This window comes from Zeugodacus cucurbitae, chromosome 6 (genome assembly GCF_028554725.1).
Source record: "Zeugodacus cucurbitae isolate PBARC_wt_2022May chromosome 6, idZeuCucr1.2, whole genome shotgun sequence".
NCBI lineage: Eukaryota > Metazoa > Arthropoda > Insecta > Diptera > Tephritidae > Zeugodacus > Zeugodacus cucurbitae.
In genome coordinates this window covers 25,432,666-25,456,565 of record NC_071671.1, presented here as the reverse complement: position 1 = coordinate 25,456,565, position 23,900 = coordinate 25,432,666, and the positions used below count along the sequence as shown (strand labels likewise).

At 32.7% G+C, this 23,900-nt stretch overlaps 1 protein-coding gene and 1 pseudogene across 2 annotated transcripts in view; one reads left to right on the top strand and one right to left on the bottom strand.

The window, feature by feature from the left end:
* Positions 1 to 23,900, bottom strand: part of LOC105213954 (uncharacterized) — a 286,125-nt gene that overhangs the window by 258,077 nt on the left and 4,148 nt on the right. For both annotated transcript variants that reach the window (XM_029041474.2, XM_029041475.2), the window contains exon 2: positions 7,031 to 7,625. In XM_029041474.2, coding sequence (XP_028897307.1) covers positions 7,031 to 7,166 — 136 coding nt within the window. In that variant the 5' untranslated portion in view covers positions 7,167 to 7,625. The remainder of the gene's footprint in view (positions 1 to 7,030; positions 7,626 to 23,900) is intronic.
* Positions 8,919 to 9,050, top strand: LOC114804206 (small nucleolar RNA U3; annotated as a pseudogene).

Sequence of the window (23,900 nt, the reverse complement as noted above, 5' to 3'; positions counted from 1 at the left end):
CAGACCTGTGGAATATTAGCTATGATGACATACTCAAACTAGAAATGCCAGACGAAACTTATCTTATTGGCTATGCAGACGATATCGCGGCAGTCATTACAGCGCGAGACACAGAAGAAGCCCGAAGAAAGCTGAATCAAGTCATGATTAGGACGCAAGCATGGCTTGATTCACACAATCTCCAGCTCGCCACAGAAAAAACAGAGCTAACAAACAAGCATATACCTCTAGAAGTTAGTATGCAAACGACTACGGATATTCTAAGGACACAAAAAACAGTGAACTACTGGGTGTAAGACTGGAACCCAGATTAACCTTCTGGGCACAAATCCAGCACGCCGCAGGAAAGGCAGCGAAAATCACTTCCCAACTTTGCAGATTAATGGCGAACATTGGGGGGCCCACCCAATAAAAGAGAAAGCTCCTAATGTCAACCACTATTAGCGTTTTACTATACGGAGCAGAGATTTGGGCTGATGTGCTAAAAAGGGAGAATCGGCATAAAGTATTGGCCAGAGTGCACCGGACTGCAGCTCTAAGAGTCGCATCTGCTTACCGAACAGTGTCAGGAGAAGCAATATTAGTTATAAGCGGTAATGCCCCAATTGACCTCCTAGCTTACGAAAGAAAAAAGATATGGGAACTAAAGAAAGTATGTCCAAACAATAAGAGTGCGATTGAAGAAGCAAAGAAAGATACAGCATCAGCATGGCAACGAAGGTGGGAAAATGATAGCCGAGGCAAATGGACGGCCAGACTCATAAGGGATCTGAACTTATGGACAAGCCGTAATTTTGGAGAAGTCGACTACTACACAACACAGCTGCTATCCGGTCACGGGTACTTCAAAAAGTACCTCCACAGAATGAGAAAAGTCGAAGAGCCGTCCTGCCTATACAACGACGCGAAAGAAGACGACGCTGAACACACATTTTTTAAATGTGTGCACTGGCAACGAGAACGCACCGCCGTAGAAGACCTGGTTGGACCAATAAACGCTGATAACATAATCAACGTCATGTTGGAGACCGAGGAAAACTGGAATATTATCCAGAAATACGTAGCCAACTAGCTACGCAACAAAAAGCGGGACCTTCGCTCATCATATACCATCGCTGCGACGACAGCGTTGATGATGCGGTAGGCATTTTCCACCCCCACTCCCGCGAAAAAAAAAAAATTATTTTATTTTATTTTATTTTATTTTATTTTATTTTATTTTATTTTATTTTATTTTATTTTATTTTATTTTATTTTATTTTATTTTATTTTATTTTATTTTATTTTATTTTATTTTATTTTATTTTATTTTATTTTATTTTATTTTATTTTATTTTATTTTATTTTATTTTATTTTATTTTATTTTATTTTATTTTATTTTATTTTATTTTATTTTATTTTATTTTATTTTATTTTATTTTATTTTATTTTATTTTATTTTATTTTATTTTATTTTATTTTATTTTATTTTATTTTATTTTATTTTATTTTATTTTATTTTATTTTATTTTATTTTATTTTATTTTATTTTATTTTATTTTAAACAACCAACAACGGACAACGGTATGAATAAAGGCTCTATTACTTAAAAAAACCAAATAAAACTTTTGAGGTATAATTTTAGGCTCTTAAGCAATATTTAGCAAATTCGCCTGATTTTGAGGAGACCAACTAAACATTGTTTAAATAAAATAAATTTTTCTAATAACTAGATAGAGTTCAATTACATCTTCAAGATAAACTAAAATATTCAAAGTATACTTCTAGGCGCATATGCTATATTTAGTTCATAAATATATTTTTTGAATTTATTTAGTAATAATTTAAAAAAGTAACTGTTAACGTAAAAAGTTTTTTTTAAACCAGCAATAATTATTAACATCAGAAATAATAAAAAAATTAATTCAACAATATCAAAAAAATCAGCAATATTTAAAATAAATAACCCAAAAATCATATTAAAATACAAAATAAACCCAAAATAGTTTCCCAAACTACTTTCTCTCGCACTAAAAAGGCCTACAATCCCACACAATGCCTACAAAAAAGGCCAACGCGCCTAAAAGTCTGCTACAGTTTAACAAAAGTATGTCAATATATTTTAATTCTCGAAGGTCAACAATGGCGCTGCTAACACAATATTATGGTTAATTTCTACACACATAAAACATATAAAAAAAAATAAAAACAGCTTAGAGTCTAGGCTTAACAAATATTGGGGTTTTTTATTATTTTTTTTTATTAAAAAAGTGCTGGAAATGCAGCAGTTGTGAGCGCCATAACATGTTTATGACAAAACTTTTTAATTGTAAAACAACATTAAACGCACAGGCACACACTATTAGGCAGCGTTAGATAAAACTTTTTAATTTTATTTATTTTGAATTATTTTTGGTTGATTCATGTCTGCTCTTTGCTGTATTGATGACTTTACAATTTTCCATGGACATCCCTTTTTGCTTGTTGTTATTGTTATTATAAATTTTTTACTTTCGAGTTTAATGTGTCAAAGTGTGCAGAAAGATTAGGTTTGTATAACATAAAGCGCTTTTGTTGTTGCTATCGCCGCATAATCAAGCACAACTGTACTTACTAGTAGATATACAAGCGCTTGGTGTCGAACACTTTGCTAATGTGACACTTTTGGTCGAACATTTGACTGACGATTATAGTGCTGGTGGCGTCATACTTCGCAGTTTTTGTTGTTGTAAGAAAAAAATTACAAAAAAAAAAAAATAAAATAATAATAAATACTTAAAAAGTGCAGCGCCATCTGTCAAATGAAGCCAAAAGTGAAGTGCTTGTAGCCGAAATGTATGCTACAAAGAGTGTAAAGAGGCAGTTGAAAAAACATTTTTTTTGTTTCAAACTTTTTTTGTACAACAACAAAAAGCAGCATGTTGTCGAAACTTGTGACTCTTGAATTTTGGCTGAACTGTGACGCGACACGTGGCGTAAGCCGCCACTCAGTGCGTGTGCGGCTCAAGTAAGACACCCTGCAGCAAGGCGCTTCATGCAATATGTGTATTGCGGTGTTTTTTTGTGAACTTATTGAACTTCTTGCGCCGCAGCCGCAGCGTCACAGCAGGCAAATGATGTATAATGAAATCGAGCAGCTTTCTTTTCTATATAACGTACTAGGTGCGTGGGTGATTGTCTCGCACTTTATTGTTTTTTTTTTTTTTTGGCGTTCTTTTTGTTTCGTGCATGGCCAAAGTAGTGTAATAAAGTGTAAAAAATTTTAGTTTCAAGTTCAAAACTTCGAACAAACTTTTGCACAGCAAACAAATCGCAAAAGTAGCTTAATAGTAAATTGCAAAAACAACTACAAATAAACAATAATATAAGCAGCGACACTGAGGAAATGCGTAACTTTTGGCTGGCGTTTTTTCCATATTGTTGTTGTAAAAAAAAATTTTGTTCACAAAAAAAATTTATTCAGAAAAAAATTACAATTTTTTTTTTGTTTTCGCTTTTAGTTTCGCCAAGTTTTACGATACTCTTATGGCTTTGTGCTTGTTTGAAGCGTTTCTTTTCTCGGCTTTTTTCATAGTTTGCACCAAGTTTGACCATGCTCTTATGTTTTGCTGACCTTTCTTCGAGTTGTTTGTTGTTGTGTTGCTTTCTGAACTGTTTTGCTGCTGGTTTTTTTGATTTGCAAAAATTTTCGTCACTGCGGTAGTTGGTGTAGTTTAGTTGCTTTTCTTTTCTTGCTTTTGTTGTTGTACGTTGTTGATATTTATTATTTTGTTGTTGTTATTTTATTTTTTTTCTACTTTATTTTAGTAGTTTTCGCAATTTTTGGTTCATTGTTGTTGTATTTTTATGTTGTTGTTGTTGCATATTTTTATTGTTGTTGTTTTATATTTTTTGTTGTTCCTTTTTTCTAATAGTTTTGTTAGTTTTGGGAACTTTTTTTGTTATTGTTGTTGCATTTTTTATTATGTTGTTGTTACTTTATTATTTAGTTGTTGTTTTTTCTTTTTCTTTCTTCTTTTCTATTTTTCCCTGCTTCCGTCGCCACTTGACTAGCACGCCAGCTTCTTGCCTTACCTTCTCTTACTTCCTCTTCCTCTTTCTCTTTTATTTTCAATTTTTTGTTCGATTTTCAGCCATCATTCACCTCACACCCATCCCATCCACACTCTCCCCATCAGGAGCGGATCGTTTTTATTAATTTGCTATACATTAACTCCCAGCACGCGCGCACTAAAAGTTTCGCTGTGACCCGAAGAATACTTAATATTGTCGCTCGTGTTTTTGTTGCAATATTTTTTGTTGTATATCTGCGCTGCCCTCGCTCTTTTATACCCAAACTTTATGGTTTTTTCTTTGCACTTTTCAATCAATAGTGTTTTTGACCGCTTTCAGTTGGTTAATTTTTGCTTGACTAACTGATTTCGGCAACGGGAGTTCCGGATTTGTTGTACAACGAAAGAGATTTTTAAACTTTTGCACGAGTTTTGCATAACGTTTTGAAGTGCTGCTCTCAATCATTCTTTTGGTCTAGCAATTATGGTTTCTTTCTTCTTCTTCTTCCTCTTCTTTTTTCTCCTTATTTTCGCATTCCATTTTTAATCTCCTCGCTTTTTGAATTCAGCTCAGCTTCGGCGCTTTCACGTGGCAACTACTAAATTTTGCATAATCTAACTTAAATCCCAGTAGCACCCACCTGCGTCCCACTCGTGACCCAACTTCCGCCAAATTTCACTTTCGACATTTCGATATTTTATTTTCGTAACACTCCCACCACTCGTACCACACACCTCCGCTCACTGCGATTTATTTACTTAGTCCATAGATCCATTTTATGTGCTTTGAATTTGAATTTATTTTAGCCAAAAACTTTTCATCTTCAACAACTCTCACTGCTTTTGGCCCCCAACATTACTCCACCACTCCTCACTCCCACTCAGCGCTTCTACTCATTACGCTCTATTGTGGTTTTCTACTTCGTTTTTGTTTTTTCCTTTTTTCGTAATTTAACAAAAGTCGAAACTCTTCGCAGCTCTTCGACTCGTGTTGGTTGCATAACAGCCGCGTAGTTTCAAGGATTTTCTTTTGTTTGTTATCTTGTTCCCACGCTCACTGGCTTTTCTGCTATAATTGTGCTTCACTCTCGGTAACTCTCTATATTTAGATGTGTGTGTAGTGTATGTGTTCGCTTACGCCCTCTCTCCCCACTTGAGTTTAGTTTGTGTAACCGCCAATTAAAATGAGTTGATGACTTTAACTTGTTGGGCAAATTACACGCTGTGCCATATGTTGTAGTAAACTTTCTTCTGCCCCGCCCGCATATAAGTTTTATGAAAACACTTCGCTCCGAAATTGCATTTCCAAAACACAATCAACGGCAAATGGTGTGGCACTGCAGGGTGTGTTGGGAGCGGCGTCTAATTGCGGCTAAGTGCTCGAAAATGCTTGCATATTTGCTACAAATTTCTTTAACAGAAAGCTATTGATTTGCTGAAACACTAATCCAGTGTGGGACTACTAGTTATTGGTTCGATAAGTTAAAGAATAAGTTTAGATCAAATAACAGCCGACCTTCAGCAGGTAATGTCAAATATCTAAGAATTTTCACAGAAACGTCATCAAGTTTTGAGTACCGACCTCAACATTTTATAGAGAAAATTGTGGCTTCAAAGATGAGGACCAACACTGCCGTATACGAGTGTTTAACATATCTTTCATTGTACAGTAAAATAGTAGAAATGTCCTCTCGTGATGCTCTTCACTCCTAATCGAGGTCTGAGGAGTTCATCTTCAGAATAGATGGATTGTCATCAAAAATAACTCTGTATCCGATACTAATCATTTTATAATCTCAGAAGACTGTGGGACGTCACGCTCATACAATACATTAAGGCTTTGTAACCGAAGCTGGTAATTTATAATTATAGTCCCGATCATACAATATATTAAGGTTATGAAAATGAAGCTGGTAATCTAGAATTATAGGTAGTAATAATCTTGAGGTCTTATCCAGTATTGAAGTTAAATTCATCACTTTTCCTTAGTTAGATTTCAGCTCGAAAGAAAAATTGGTAGTATGGGACAGAAAGGCAACATTAACGAAGAATTAGAGAGAAAAATAGAAAAAGAGATATGTTGAAATGGGTGGATGCAAACAGCTTAAGATGCCGGAAGACAATAACGACGTCAGAAAACTACAAAATTATCTCATGAAAGGTTTTTGGGACAAATTCTTGGAGGCCCTATAGTCTAATCTACTAGTTGGATGAAGGTTTAGAAAATGTTCAGGGGCCAATGGCTTGGAAAATGTTGTTGTTTGGTTAAAAAACTAAGGATGCGTTATGTATACCCACAAAAAAGGGAAAAATGAAGAGAGTCTAAAAAGTTGCAGCAGTTATGTTCGAAAGTTCACTTGAAAAACTGTTTTGTTTTGAACTTGAAAGTGAAAATATTGAGTTCTTGATGGGCAGAAAGAGGTTACTCTCAAAGCTCAAAACTGACTTTTCGAGGTCTGTTTGCAACCTACAACTAAAAAAAATCCCAAAAATATCATTGGAGAAGCTTTGAAACTAGCATTATCGGGTTTGGAATGTATATTTGAAAAACTAGGTTTCGAAACACTGACTATGAGGAGTTTTAGATAATGATTGACCGGCACTTCGCGCGAAAGCTCGACGAAAGCAACTTCAAAAAAAAAGCGATTTTAATACCACAGCGGAAGAGATGCAATATTTCCATCAAGCCAGCTATTCGAGTATTTAAAAAATAGAGCTCAAAAGTCAAATAGATTAATAGATCGCAAAACAAATACATTGTATAGCAGCTCCGTGAACTTTTTAGCTTTCGAAAATTTTCACTTCTACGATTTTCGGATTATTTGATGATATTGAGAATATTTGAGAATGATATTATCTAGTAAAAGATTGAATATATGTTATCGACGATAAAATAGTGTGTTTTATAAAAACTTTGCAGCTCTATATCAAAAGCTTTGAATATTTTCCTTATAACTTAGTACTAGACTTAATATACAAAAATAACTTTTCTACTCACCATTTTCTTCTTCGATGTTGCGTGTCATTGTCGATGGACTGGTGCGTGCACGTGACGAATTAGTGCAATGGCTGGCGAGAATGCAAGCTAGAACTATGCAGAGTGACCAGAAGGGTGTGAATATTTGCGAGGACATCTTGACAATTGTATAGTTTGGATAGCGTGGAATTGTAGGTTATACTAGTCGTTGAGTTATTTTTAAGGTTATTAGTGTATAATTGCACGATTTGACAGATTCACTATTTTTTTATATAAATTTCATATATTATTTTGCAATTTTTCATAAGCAGTAGAATATTATGACAACAGTTTATGGTTTAATACTTGTGGGGATTTGCATATGCCACGCATGCACAATACTTTATGACACAAATTGTGGCTGCACATTTTTTTATTTTGTTTTCCATACAGAATCTTTTACCGTTAAGCGTTAATCTCTTTCACATTTTCAGAATTTTATTTATTTTTCACAATACTAGCATATTCACACCTCTTTAAACCGCAAAAGCTTTTAAGAAATGTACGGCAGCGTACGGATTAAGTCGTCTGTATGTATTTATGAGTACTTTTTTTATTACTGAGGAAGTGGAAAGAGCTGCAAGTATAGAAAAAATACATTTTTTTATCGTGGGAAATACATTGTAAATTGATATATAATGTTACATTGTAATATTGATATGTTGATAAATATCATTTACAATAAATTTATAAAAAATTTAAATACGTATTTTTTTTAAATCATTTGCGCTCTAAAGGGTTAATTGCAACAGACAATTGCATCCCATGAGCACTCAAACTGTAAGTATAATGTTTCACCGCATACAAAACTGCAAATGATCGCACAAAAGTGTGCTATAATTTCTGCTCTTCAGCAGTATCGCCAACAGTTTGACTATCACTGCCTACATAGGCTACAATTTGCTAGTGCTATCTAAAACACTTGGTTGAAAACCTGAATAAATTAAAATATAAAAGTAAAGATCACAATCACACGTTCCACAAAAGTTTAAGCATTTTCCCCTCAATTAGACAACTCCGAATAAAGTTCATAAAAGGAGAAGTGCGTAAAAGTTCCTGCTGATAGAGGAAATATGAATACCAAAAAATTGTTGTTGCACTTACCATGTACTCAGCCCAACTTTAACCATTGCAATAACAACGATGCTCCTACATCTCTTGTCAAGCTCACTACATACACCGACCACTGTCACATATTTCAGGAAAAAACACTAACTTCAGACTTCATTCAGTAGTTTTATATTAGAATACTCATTACATTAATAGTCTAATCTAAGAACTCTATTCAACACATTTTATACAAGCTTCACGAAGTTCTGTTCACGCGACACGGAAATTTATTCGGAACTGAAGATGGCGGCGGAACTTTGGAAAAGCATAGTGTTGCATTTTTGTTGACTTAATCTAAGTTGTGGTATTCTCTACGCAAGGTTGAAATAATTAGTAATAAATAATTTGCAATTTTGAATAAAATTATTATTTGTAATGGAGTTGACCTACGAAAATTATACGAAAGCATTTATTGTTTTAGAAATAAATGCAAAAGTGCAAGTGATTAAAAATTTTTTTTTTCATTATTTATAATAAAATATTTCTTTACAAAAATGTTTGTTAGGAATGTCGTTGCCATATGATAGTAATATAGTACTACTAAAAAGTTACATAATAAAGGCAGGTGGAAATGTAAATATGCTTTTTGAATTTATACTTGTTCTTATACGACTTCGGAAAAGGTCACGATAATTGTATATGTATGTTTGTATGCTTGTGCATTATTTGTTTTTCTTTCGTTTCTGTTTCATTTCTGTGAATTCTCAACAATTTTGTGTGACTTTTGGTTGAAATACCCTGCGTTGGCCGTTGAAAATTTAAGACTATACTTCACAGGATCATTTCTGTAGTCAGTTTTCATTCATTTCATTTTTAATTTTGCCTTGTGGCATATTAGAATTGATGAACCGAGATCGCTCGGTTACAACAGATAAAACGACTTCTGAGTGGTGATTTTAATTACTAAATTTCAAGGTTTTATACAAATAATAAACAATCTGGTGTAAATGGTCTTGCATATTTGCAAGGCAAACTGCAGGTTCGCAAGCTTTTGCAGATATTATCGGAGAACCAGTAGAGTATAGCGAACAGCCGGTACTCCTAAATTTCTCATTGCCAGAAGTTGAACCATTACTGGCATTCCTCAAAGAGAAAATTTCATTGGAAATTATCAATGGAAGAAATGCTCCTCGACAAAAGGAGGAGAAATATAGATAAAATAAATGTAAGGCATTACATATATGATGGATGGGATTATGTGTAGAAGTTCACGCAAGTGAGGAAAGTTTTTGATTGTCACTCACTTGGGAGTGGCCAGAAACGATTCTTCTCCACATGGTTCAAGCAGCTCACGACTTCCGGTTTTAGAACAAGTATCCTCTGGGTAGCCAACAGACATCCGTTTGAAGGCGAGCTAAAGTGAGAAGGCGAAGCCCGCTTATGCGGTTGTGCGTAGGGTTTGGGACCCACCACATAAAAACACCCCCCAATGAAAAATCTACGAAAGCCTCGGATGAGACACCCCCCTTTTGATGACGACCCCTGCAAACGTTTTAAGGATAATGATATAAGGGCATGCACCTGGAATGTCCGGACCCTTAATTGGGAAGGTGCCTCTGCCCAGCTGGTTGATGTCCTCATACGACTTAAGGCTGACATCACCGCCATCCAAGAAGTGCGATGGACGGGACAAGGACGGAAGAAGGTGGGTCCTTGTAACATCTACTACAGCGGCCATATAAAGGAGCGCAAATTTGGTGTTGGATTTGTGGTGGGAGAGAGACTGCGTCGCAGAGTCCTGGCATTCACCCCGGTGGATGAACGTCTAGCCACAATCCGCATCAAAGCGAGGTTCTTCAACATATCGCTGATTTGCGCCCACGCCCCAACGGAAGAGAAGGACGATGTGACCAAAGATGCTTTCTATGAGCGCCTAGAACGCACCTATGAGCGCTGCCCCCGCCACGATATAAAAGTCGTGCTTGGTGATTTTAACGCCAGGGTGGGTAAAGAAGGTGTCTTTGGCACAACAGTCGGAAAATTCAGCCTCCATGACGAAACATCGCCAAACGGCCTGAGGCTGATCGACTTCGCTGGGGCCCGAAATATGGTCGTCTGTAGTACCAGATTCCAGCATAAGAAAATACATCAAGCTACTTGGCTGTCTCCTGATCGAAACACGCGGAACCAAATCGATCACGTTGTGATAGACGGAAGACATGTCTCCTGTGTTTTAGACGTGCGTACGCTCCGAGGACCAAATATAGACTCGGACCATTATCTGGTCGCAGCGAAGATACGCACCCGCCTCTGTGCAGCAAAGAACGCCCGTCTACAAACACAAGGAAGGTTCGACGTCGAAAAGCTGCAATCGCAACAGACAGCCACGAAATACTCTACTCGACTTGCACTCCTGCTCTCTGAGAGCACTCATCAGCATCTCGGTATAAGGGAACTGTGGAACGGAATCTCAAACTCACTGCGTACCGCTGCAGCCGAAACAATTGGTTTTCGGCAACGACAAAAAACAAGCTGGTACGATGAGGAGTGCCGTCTCGCAGCGGAGAGAAAACAGACTGCCTACCTCGCAACGTTGCAAACGACCACAACACGTGCGGGATGGGATAGATACCGAGAGCTGAAGAGGGAAGCAAGACGCATCTGCAGACAAAAAAAGAAAGAGGCCGAAATGCGTGAGTACGAAGAGCTTGAGAAGCTGGCAGACAGAGGGAATGCTCGAAAATTTTATGAAAAAATGAAGCGACTTAACGAAGGTTTCAAGACCGGAGCATCCTCATGTAGAGACCAAGGTGGTAATCTGGTAACCGATGTCCAGGGCATACTGGGATTATGGAGGGAACACTTCTCCGACCTGCTGAATGGCAGTGAGAGTACAACACCAGGAGATGGCGAACCCGATCCCCAAATCGATGACGATGGAACAGATGTTCCATTACCCGACCATGAAGGAATTCGAATAGCAATTACCCGCTTGAAGAACAACAAAGCAGCGGGGGCCGATAGATTTCCGGCAGAACTATTCAAATACGGAGGCGAAGAACTGATAAGGTGCATGCATCAGCTTCTTTGCAGAATATGGTCGGAAGAAAGCATGCCTGACGATTGGAATCTCAGTGTGCTCTGCCCAATCCATAAAAAGGGAGATCCCACAATCTGCGCCAATTACCGTGGGATCAGCCTTCTAAATATCGCATACAAGGTTCTATCGAGCGTACTGTGTGAAAGACTAAAGCCCACCGTCAACAAACTGATTGGACCTTATCAGTGTGGCTTTAGACCTGGAAAATCGACAACTGACCAGATATTCACCATGCGCCAAATCTTGGAGAAGACCCGTGAAAAGAGGATCGACACACACCACCTTTTTGTCGATTTTAAAGCTGCTTTCGACAGCACGAAAAGGAGCTGCCTTTATGCCGCGATGTCTGAATTTGGTATCCCCGCAAAGCTAATACGGCTGTGTAAGTTGACGTTGAGCAACACCAAAAGCTCCGTCATGGTTGGGAAGGACCTCTCCGAGCCGTTCGATACCAAACGAGGTTTCAGACAAGGTGACTCACTATCGTGCGACTTCTTTAACCTGATGCTGGAGAAAATTATAAGAGCTGCAGAACTAAACCGAGAAGGTACAATCTTCTACAAGAGTGTACAGCTTCTGGCGTACGCCGATGATATTGATATCATCGGAAGCAACAACCGCGCCGTTTGTTCTGCTTTTTCCCGCATGGATAAGGAGGCGAAGCGAATGGGTCTGGAGGTGAATGAGGACAAGACGAAATATCTCCTGTCATCAAACAAACAGTCGGCGCATTCGCGTCTTGGCTCCCACGTCACTGTTGACAGTCATAACTTCGAGGTCGTAGATAATTTCGTCTACCTGGGAACCAGCATCAACAACACGAACAATGTCAGCCTCGAAATCCAGCGCAGAATAACTCTTGCCAACAGGTGCTACTTTGGACTGAGTAGGCAATTGAACAGTAAAGTCCTCTCGCGACGAACCAAAATCAAGCTCTACAAGTCGCTTATCATTCCCGTCCTGCTTTACGGTGCAGAAGCTTGGACGATGTCAACATCAGATGAGACGACACTAGGAGTTTTCGAGAGGAAAATTTTGCGCAAGATTTATGGTCCTCAGAACATTGGCAACGGCGAATACCGCAGACGATGGAACGATGAGCTGTACGAGTTATACGACGACATTGACATAGTTCAGCGAATAAAAAGACAGCGGCTACGCTGGCTAGGTCATGTTGTCCGAATGGACGAAAACACTCCAGCCCTGAAAGTGTTCGATGCAGTACCCGCCGGAGGAAGCCGAGGAAGGGGAAGGCCTCCACTCCGTTGGAGGGACCAGGTGGAGAGCGACCTGGTTACACTTGGGATCTCCAACTGGCGCCGAACTGCGAAGGAGAGAGAGAGGTGGCGCACTATCGTCGATTCGGCTATAACCGGCTAAACGGTTGCAACGCCAATCACATACATACAAGACATTACATTATCGTATTTCAGTTATCTTAATCCAGTTGTAAATATTATAGATATCAATCCGTCAGAACCCAGAAATGATAATTGGTTTGAACTTTGCTTTATAAAATGTGCATAATAAATTTATAAAATGTGAATTTAAGAAAGTGTTGGTCACTCCACCATATTTTTATCCTTTCCCTCTCGCTAGTTTTCTTTCATACATAATGATATGCATTTCTTGGAATATCACTAAGAAGTATAACTTCTTCCACGCATAGGGACTCCACGCACCATTTTATAATAAATGATGTTAAACAAAAATATTTTAAAATTTCGAAAAGTGAAAAAATACTTTCAAAAAAGAAATTTAAAAAAAAATTATAATAACTTTGTAAGGAAACATTTTTTTTAAATCAATATCTGAATGTTATTGCTACAGCTTTTGCCGAAATTGAGCTTTAAAGTCAACCCATTGGAGTAAAGTCCACTTTTGGATGTCTTTTGATCCTTTTTAGATAAATTTGAGTTTTGGTTAAAGACAAAAAATTATGTTCATTATGACTAACACATATTGGATAAGTTCGTTAAATACTGCCATTAAAGTATTACTTCTGCTGAAGGACGAAGTATTATTAAAAATTTCAATATACGTATTTTTTATATAATTCTATTTATATTCCTTTCCATTTTTTCATAGTTTAAGATAATTTACATTATTTATACTCTAAAAACTTGTATAAATCTTACAAATATTATTAAATTATATTTTTCTAATACTAATTAATATTTAATTTAATATAATTTAATTAACTCTAAATAAAATCACAAATTGATCACTTGCAAGTGTAAAGAGCACCTTATACTTTCCAGAACAGAATAATTGCAACACTGTTTTTCGTAAAAGTTCCGCAGCCATTTCATGCATAGCATCAGTTCCGAGTATATTTCCGTACAAAGATGTAAAATTAGAGAACTTTTTGAAAATTGGACAATTTATGTGAAATAATGTCGGAAATCTAGTTTTTCGTGCTAAATCGATAAATAAAGTCGGTTCTTATAAGCGTTGAGCAGAAAAATGCGTCAAGTAGTTTTATGGCAAATGTCTGATGGACTAGTGCATTTGAGTCGGGTCGGTTTCTTTCGCGAAAATATTAAAGAAAAGTACGAGTTTAAATGTAGTGTTTTTGAATTTCAGCGTAGTTTCATCAACCAAAAAAAGTAAGGTGAGTTCCTTTGATGAAAATGTTAATAAGTATATATGGATATGTATTTGTTTATTTGCGTATGTAATATTTTTATTTTATCCGGCATTTCATACAAAGTTGGAAGCTTTATTGTTTTTGTTGTTGCATCTACAGATCCTTTTATTGTTGGTAATTATACGTGAGCTTTTCAGAAAGCTTTTTAAATTACCCTACCAATAGATTCCAATTGGATTGTAACTTTCAAATATTCGACAAGAAATTTTAGTAAAGAAAACATATGCATACTTTTAGGGTGATCGTGCTGAGAATGTACATTTAGCATATAAGCAAACACTTTATTTGGCCTTCTTTATGGATAGTCAGTTATAAAGGCATTGTATGAATTAATGCAAGTGGATAACAGTTTGAGAGCTTCGGTAATATTTTTAACGATTTTCACTTGAAATAAGTTTAAACGATGAAAACAGCTATTTATGATAATATATTTTATAAAATTATAAAAATTAAAAAGAAATAATAATAATGAGCTTGGTAGCGCATACTTTTAAGGCAATATGTTACTGAGAAGAAACCAAAAAAATCGAAAAATATTTTTGATTAGAAAATCTTTAAATTTAGACAAGCAAAATTAACTGAGTTAAGAATTAATATCATTCAAGTATGTTGCCCTTATTCATACCACGCTCCAAATGGCACAATTTTTGCCTGAAAACTCACATGGCATGGAATAAAAAAGAAAAGCGGAAATCGGAAACAGCGACTGACAGTTTTATTTATATAAACATTTGTATATAACTGTGCTTTTTATGTCATACAAGCGTAGAAAAGCGGCGTCTGAAGGCATACACACACAATTACTCATCTGCTGGAAAAAGGCATCCAGCAGGAAATAAAAAAAAAGAGAAATCTCAAAAATTTTTTTTTTTAATTATTTGTGTTGAAAGTTGAAATATTAAAAATATTTTAGAATTTAATATCACAATTGTTTCAAAATAAATTTTAAAATATTATAAAAATATGGTTGGTATTTTTGACCAAGTATTTACAAGACCTTGCTTGAAAAATTTATCAAAAATAAATACTTAGGACACTGGGAAATTGTGAAGTAATTTTGGTATATATTATAAAAAATAGTGCTGTCCATAAAATTTCCTAACAGTCACATTTTCTGGCTAATAGCGACAGTCATTCTGTAAAATTTAGTGCGTCCAACTAGCAATTTATCTGTAGTGGCGTATGATAAATTGTTTTTCATTTATGTACATACATATATACAATATATGATTCGAAACATATTTTTTACGCAAACCGTTCTATTTACCATTATTTTTTCAAACCAAGCACTTCATTTGTTACATTTAACTATTTTCATTGAATATTTCGATATTTTGAACTCACTTTTATTGAATTCATAATTTTCCTCACTGTTAGTTTTTCATCAGCTTTGTATTTTTATTTATCAATTTTTATTTCGCTGCTTTTTCCGCACTTATCCCATTCAAAACGTTTAAAGCGTTATCTCCAGCATGCTGCAGCAAGCGTATCAGCAACATTTTTTTAAGGTTATGTAAGGGAATACCTTAAAAATGTGCTCGTGGTGATGACAAAGTGAAACATTATAGGAAAAAAAGAAAAAGGAAAGCACTGGAAAATGCTAATATCGATATAATTAAATATTGTGAAGAGAAAATATGAAATTTTCGGAATTTTAGACTAGGACTTATACAAGTGTCTTTCAGCATTATATTTTCAAAATCAAATTCAATAAAATATTTCTATCTACCACATACAATTTTAATTTCACACACGAAATTCCACTTTAAAGCTACTCTCCGACCAGCTACGCCACCTCTCAACCAAGAACCCTTACTATCTTGTAAAAAAATCCTCAAAACTCTAGCACAAAACAATGCATTGAACAGTCGGTGACATTCTCATTTCATATCTTTTTATCGCTTATTATCTTTGTATTGCGCTATGGCCGCCAAAAGCTGTTTTTGCAGCGTATTTTTATATTTGCGCGCACTCGAGTTAAAAAAATGTGTCCTTTTTTCTGCTGCTGCCATAGTTATAAATTTATTTATGACACAATCATTTATTTGGCATCTGACATACAACTAGCTCAAATGTACTTACCACCAACATACACTTATGAAACATTTATTCATTATTGTGTATGATTTGTTGGTGGAGACCCTACAGGAAATGAAGCTGACTAAATTTTTAGCTGAAAATTTCAAGCAAATGAGTTCGAGAATGATTTTTGTGGAGAAAAATGTTAGATAAGATGAAGAAAATGGCTTTTAAATGAACACTAAAACAAGTTCGGGTGATTTTGGAACAAAAATACAACCCTTGGATCTTTCGAATTTTGTTCTGAAGATTTTAAAATACAATCTATAATTTTTTTTATATTTTCGGCAACTTTGATAAAATATGTCTATTTTATAAAGCTTAAAACCTAATCCCCGATTTTTTCGAGTGAAAGTGCTTCAAACTAGACTTAAATGGACTCCACTTCCAAGTCGAGGTCTCAGCAACGTTTCTAATAACAGATTTTCGTCTAAAGAAGATTTTGGAATCAATTCGAATAATCTTCGAAACATTTCTTTAAAAAAATTCTCTACAAAAATATTTCATCCAAAAATTGTTCAACTACAATTTCATTTATAATTTAATTCACCTAAATGCCCCACAATTTCTCTATTTGTATATAAATAAATATTTTTTTAATCTTGTGTAAATTTCATAGTTTTTTGCTCGCGCGTATTTCCCCATATCTATGTCAATGTGTCTGGCCACTCACTTTATGCTTCTCTGAATTTTCACAGTGTTTACTAGTGTATTTCAACAGCGTTTTTGTTTTTTGCTGGTAGGGTGAAATTTGCTTTAATGTGTTAATCCACTGTGATTGCACTGACACTACAGTTATTCTACAATGAAATAAATGTAGTGCAAAATAAGTGCGCAAAAAGTTTGCAGAAGCAAATACATTTCAATAACAATACAATTTAATAAATTTGTGTAAATTTTTGCTCGAAAAATACTGGTGGCCGCATCTGGTTCTATGGATTATCTCTCGGTCTGACTATACTATCGCTTTTTGTTCAGTTTAAAGTATGAAAATATGATTCTACGGTTCATAACCTCAATATAACCTACAACACCAATCATAGTTTTATTAAAAATAGCACTTTTTGTTCAAAATTCTATAAATTTTAGAAGGAAATAGCGGAACTTTTCGAGTAACGTTCGAGTTTTATTAAGAAAACGTAGTGTAAAGGCTGGAAATAATATTATTTGAAGCGCAGAATAGACTCTAGTTAAGTCGGTTATTCACACATGATATCGATTATATTATTATGTATGTGATTACTTGTTAATAAAAAAATGGTTTTATTATTGTTATTATTTATTACTTTTATTTAAAAAAAATGCCGACCAATTTTGCCTCTCCAAATTGTTTTCATGTTCCTATAGGTTTATGAGTTAGCTTAACGTAATTATTATAGATTGTGGCCTACATTCAGGCACATATTTAATTTTGTATATAATATTATGAAAATCTTTAGGTGAAAATAATAATATTAATAAATAAAACTACATTTTTTGTTTGAAAATTAACATTTTTTATAATTTTGCCTCTCCAAATTGTTTTCACGTTCCTATAGGTTTATGACTTAGCTTAACTTAATTATTATAAATTGTGGCCTACATTCAGTAACATATTTAATTTTGTATATAATATTATAAAAATCTTAATTAGTGAAAATAATAATATTAATAAATAAAACTAAATTTTTTGTTTGAAAATTAACATTTTTTATAATATAATTTAATAGGTCAATCAATTAGTTTTTAAATTATTTATTTTTAATTACATTTTCTTTATAAATTTTACTTTTTTAATTTTTTTCATAAATTTACTTTTGCAAAAATTCGAAAAAGTTTCGAAAAGCTTTAATTTATACCACTTTTATAAAGAGGAAAGATTTGATGGAGAATCTCAATCTGAAACTGAAAATCGTCTTGCAAGTCATTCTCTTCGCATCGCAATCGTGTGCCAGAGAGTCAAGTAATAAGCGCTCGCAGCTGTCGGGAAACGGGAAAGTAAGTATGGGAAAGTGTGCATAAATGTGTAAAAATTTATAACTTTTGAAATGTTTATTTAAACCCGTGTAAGCCGGATCAGTCTGCTAATGAATTAATATTTAAATAATTTTTTTTAATTGTTTTGGTAAATTTGCCATTTTCATTTTTAAATAATTTATTTTTCATTTTATTTCACAATTTTAGTTATTAGTTTAATAAATTAATATTGAAATTAAATTTTTTTTTTTACAATTTTTTATAAATGTTTTTAAGAATTTATTTTCTCAAACATTAAAAAAAATTTCAAAAAGCTTTAATTACAAACATTTTTCACAATTTTATTTAATGGGCTAATATATAAAAATTTGAATTATGTATTTATTTTTAATTAATTTTTTTATAAATTTAAATTTTAATTTTTTCAAAAATTTATTTTCGCAAAACTTTGAAAAAGTTTCGAAAAGCTTAATAAATAGTTCAACAGAAAATTATTTTGGACTGTTATATATTATTTGTTTAATATTCATCGATTTTAATATTTTTTAAATTTTTTTATTCAAATAATTATTTATTTGTGTTTTTTTGTTTTTTTTTCCGAAAAAATCTTAATCAATCAAAACATAGCTTCCCAAATTTCCTGATAAATTTATCATTTTTAAGTCTCTATTTGAGCATATGTTCTCACATAAATTAATCTTTTTTAATTCCTTTCCACTAATTATTTAAATCATCCAATTATATTTAAATTTAGTTTAGTTCATCAAACATAAATAATACACCAAAACAGCTGTCAATTCCGATTCTAATACACTGCACTGACAGTAATTGCAACAGCTGTGCACTTGTCAATGTGACACTAGCACTTGAGCACAGAAGTGTTAGTGGGTGTGTATAATGCATAGCAGCAATGAGCCGATTTTTCATTGTATTTAATATGCATGTGGGGAATATTTCCCACGGTGGCACCCAAAAGCCTAAACAGATGTGTATTTATATGCATTTGGCATGCTGTTTGATTAATTATTCGAAGGGTGACGAGTGAGGGTTGCAAGAGAAGGGACTTTCCACAATTTGTATGCGTTTTTTATGCTGATGCGTAAAATAACTGATTTGAAAAAATTATGCTAATTTTATATTTTTTTCCCAAATTTTATAAATTTAGTGGCTGAATTCATTTCGACTGGCATTATTTGATTTGAATTAACTTTTTTTATTTTTTTTGAATTTTTTTTCCATAAAATATTTTTGTTACATTTTTTTTATTCTTATTAAAAATGAAAATGTGTATTGTTTTTTATTGCATTTTTTTCCATAAAATATTGATATTAAATATGTTTTTGAAAAATTTATTTGTAAAAAAATGCTTTTATTTTATTTATGTTTTTGAAAAAAAGACTTTGAGTTTTTTTTGTCGCCTGACATTTATTGCTTGAATTAAAATGTTGTTAAATTATTTATTACATTTTAATTAAATGGCTGTCAAAGCGGCTTTTATAATTTTGTCATATTCGAAATGAGTTGAATTTTTTATCAATTTATTTAATTCAACTAAACAGTAAATATGGCAAATACAAGCAGATGTGTGTGTTTAACATGCTAGTTACAAGCATTTTGCCTAGCACTACACACAGACACACGCAAAAGCGCATAGCTGTCAAATTACCTTTCTATTAACTTTTATTATGCCCATACAGTTATAATACAAGCAGCGCTGTCATATTTATTTGTTATTCGTTGCTGTTGTTTTAGTGAGCGCATAAAAATTTATTTGATTTTTATTTGCGTGTTTGGTGACGCATAAAAAGCACACACACACAGATAAATGAATAAATGCGTGTAAAAACACCAACAATTGCGTGAACAACATACACAACAACAACAGTAACAACAACAACACTCGTACTAAGTGCTGTCAAAAATTATTGTTTATTAGTTGTTGTTATTATTTTGCTGTTGCTTGTTGTTGATGAAGCGTCCTTCATAGCCGTTTTCAACTGTGGCGTGTGTTTTCTGCCTTTGTTGTTGTTGTTGTTTTTCTGTGTTTTTTTTCCTTTGCTCATCGTCAAAGCGTGGGGAGTGTCAATTGCATTTGCGCAAATTTTGCTACTTTAATGTCAAAAGTAGACTTTTTGCTCGCGGCGTGTTTTAAAGCGTGCGAGCAAGTGACATGCAATCAAAATTTTAAAAGCGCACACATACAGATAAACACAAGCACACATACACAACAACAAAGAGGCAAGTTGGTGTAAATTTTTTTCTAAGCGAATTTAATGCAAGAAATTTGTTATGGTAAAGTTTGGAATTTATGCTATTTTGAAGTGGAGAATAAATAAAAATTAAAAAAAAAATTAACTTCCGCTTGGTACAGGGTGGTTCGTAATAAAGTTAATTTTTAATTAAAAGTATGGTTGAAAAAATTATTGAAAATGTTGTTATTGCAAAATAAAATTAAAATTAAAGAGAGTTTTAATAAAAATAAATAAAATCCATTAATATTAAAATAATATTTAAAAAAAATAAATTAAAAAAATATATATTTTTATAAAAAATATTTTTATAAATTAATAGAAAAATAATGAATAATAAACAGAATAAAATTTCTAATATTACAAAAAAATATTTCAGTGAAAAAAAATCAATGAATCAAAAAATTCAGTGAAAAATCAATGCTTTGAAAAAAAAGAGTTTCAAAAAATTAAATATAATTAATTAATTTAATCAAATTTAAGACAATTAAAATCATAATTAAAAAATAATAATTTAAATAAAAAAATTGAATTAAATTAAAATAACAAATATTTTAATAAAATAATAAATTAATAAAAATATAATTATTTGTTTAAAACTGAAAATAAGAAAAATTTAGAGACCAACTGAAAATTATGTTAATAAAACAATAATAATAGTGGAAAAAAATGTAGTTAGAATTTGAAAAAAACAAAAATATTTAATATAAAAACCAGAAAAGGTCAAAAATAAAATAATTAAATTTAAAATACCTTTTTTTTAATTTAAAAAATATATAATACAGCAGAAAATACCAAATATTTAGATAAATAAAAAAAATAATAATAATAAATAAATAATTAATAATAATAAATTAATTAATTAAAGTTCAACTTAACTAACTCGAATCACCATAATCCACAAAAAAACTTCGAGTTAGAGAGAGTACGTTTTGGAAGGTAATTTGTATGAAATTTGACTTCTATTGCCAATTAAAAAGTTGGAGTTATGGAGAACTTCGAGTTATAGAAGTTCAAATGTATTTGAATTTTGACAAATTACAAAAAATATAATAACAAAATATTTATAATATTCAAATATAAAAATTATTATTATTAATAAAAATTAAACTCAAATTAATGTAAAACTAAAACAGATTAAATATTTAATTATAAAAAAATATTTTAGTGCCCAAAAAATTAGATAAAGATTTCATTAAAAGACTTTCGATAATTTATGATATAAACAAATTAATATTTATATAAAAACTAGGAAAAGATTTTACATTTCAAAAAATATTTTTTTAGTTAGTTTATCACTATTTGCTTACATTTTTCTATTACATAATAAATTTGTATATATTTAAATTTTTACTATTTTTTTTATTTTAAAAAGTAAAATTAACTATACCGCTAATATTAATCAAATAAATGTTTATATACATATTTTTTAAATCATTAAATATTAAAATAAATAATATTAAATATTCTCAATATCCTTCACACAGCAAAAATGTGATGACAATTATTTTGATAATAGACACACCCAAAACTTATAACCAACTACAACGCACCCAAAATTTAATGTCTACGCTGAAAACAAACAAGCTACTAAGTTAGTTAAGTGCCGCTAGTTCAGTTTCATTTATTTTAATTTTATTTTATATGACAATTTTCATCAAAATCAGTTTTTAACCATTTAATCAGCCGTTGAACAATTGAGGCATCTCTTTCATTGCGCTCTAGTGGTACACACGCGAGCGATTTTCATGCATTAACGGCAATTATTTTATCTAGTATATACGAGTATACATAAGTAACTATATTTATGTATAGTAAAAAATTCTCATTTTAAACGCATTTGACAAGCTTTTTGAGTGGCGTAAATATATTAATCTGCAAAAAAATACCTCAAATGATATTTTTTAATTAAACCTTTTGGGGCTTTCTAAAAATAGAAATTTATAACGAAAATGGATCAAAGCTTGATAGTCCACAAAACTCTGTAAATCCTCGAAATGCTTTTTTCAATCAGTATATCTAGTAATTGTAGTCTTTTTTGGAAAGACTTCTTTGTTTCACAAGTTTTTTTTAGACTCGAGAGTGACATTTGATGTCAATTTCAATTTAACTAAAAGTCAAAAATATAGTAAACAAGTAAGTTTTTATAAAATGGGAAATGGGCGCGGCGTCGCCCACTTATGGGTCAAAAACCATATCTCAGGAACTACTTGACCGATTTCAATGAAATTCGGTATATAGCATTTTCTTAACACCCTGATAGGCGAAATTCACACGGGTGGAATATGGGCGAAATCGGTTCACAACCACGCCTACTTCCCATATAACATAATTTTGAATTCCATCTGATTCGTTCACTTAATAATATATACATTAGGAACCAATGAAGACAGCGGAATAAAATTTTACACAAATACTGTATTTGAGCTGTGACATCACTTGTGGAAAAATTATCAAAATCGGACCAAGGAGATCGAAAATGAAGAACTCAGTGCATTATGGTAACTTTTCACCGAAAATATAGGTAAATCTCTCAGATATTTTGATGTAATTCAGAGGGAATTTTTTTTCTTATAACAGTTTGTCTGTGTACCAAAAATGGTTAAAATCGGGTCATAACTTCCCCTAGATCCCATATACCTAATTGTAGGTAATATAAAATTAAGTGAGCGTATAGTCTTCGATATATTGTATCTTGGTGGTGAAAACGAGTGAAATCGGTTCAGGAATTACCTCAGTCCCCATATACTATTTATAATGATTTTCGTTATTCTATTGAACTTTATGCCGAATTTATACATAGGTCGAATTGTGTTATCTTCTTAGATTCACATCAATTTTGAAAAACCTGCTATTAGGTATGTGGAAGCTAAGGGAAGTAATAGACCGATTTTATTCATTTTTGATACAGAGGCTCATTATAAAAGGAAAAAATTTCCACTGAATTTCTATAAAATATATGCGATATTATTTTTTCAGTAAAAAACCTTTCGATACCTGTGGCCTGGAAAAGTTATAGTTCGATTTGGATAATGTTTAGATGTACGATATCATACCTTTCGTATAGTATTATCGCAAAGTTCTATGCCAGACTAACGGACAGACATGCAGACAGACATCCGATTTTCAACTCTACTCCTGACTGATCACTTTGAAATTAATGTTAAAGTTTTAGCAGGATTAGTTTAATATTCAAAAATTTATTCTTTTTATATTTTATTAACAATCGAATCTCCAAAGCGTTTTCAAAACATTTTTCAAAGTAAACTTTCTCAACAGCTTCATAGAAACATAGGGTAATAAATGTCAAATGCAAAAATGGAATTTTATAAAATTTAATTGTTGTTGTTTTTTGCTATTTGTAATTATTTGTTACTATTATATTTTCTAAAAACTCTGCTGTCACCGCTCTCCTCATCTTGTAAATATGTACAATTATTATTGATGCAAACTGATTTGTGACACAACGGGCGACTTTTCCACAACAAAAATACTGACACATATATACAGATTATACAGATGATTGACAGCAGAAGTTGCCAAACAATACAAACATACAAACATTGATTTTGCAAATCTCGCCCTGCTTAGCTTTCAACGCTAAGCTCAGCTATTTGTTAAACGAAAAAAAAGCAAAAAGCAAGAACAACAATAACAAAGCAATATAGTCTGTGCACCGGATGCATTTGCAAAACATGATTGCTTCTATACAGCATACAGCAATATATATAAGTACACACATATGAGTGTGTTTGTGCTTTGCATGTT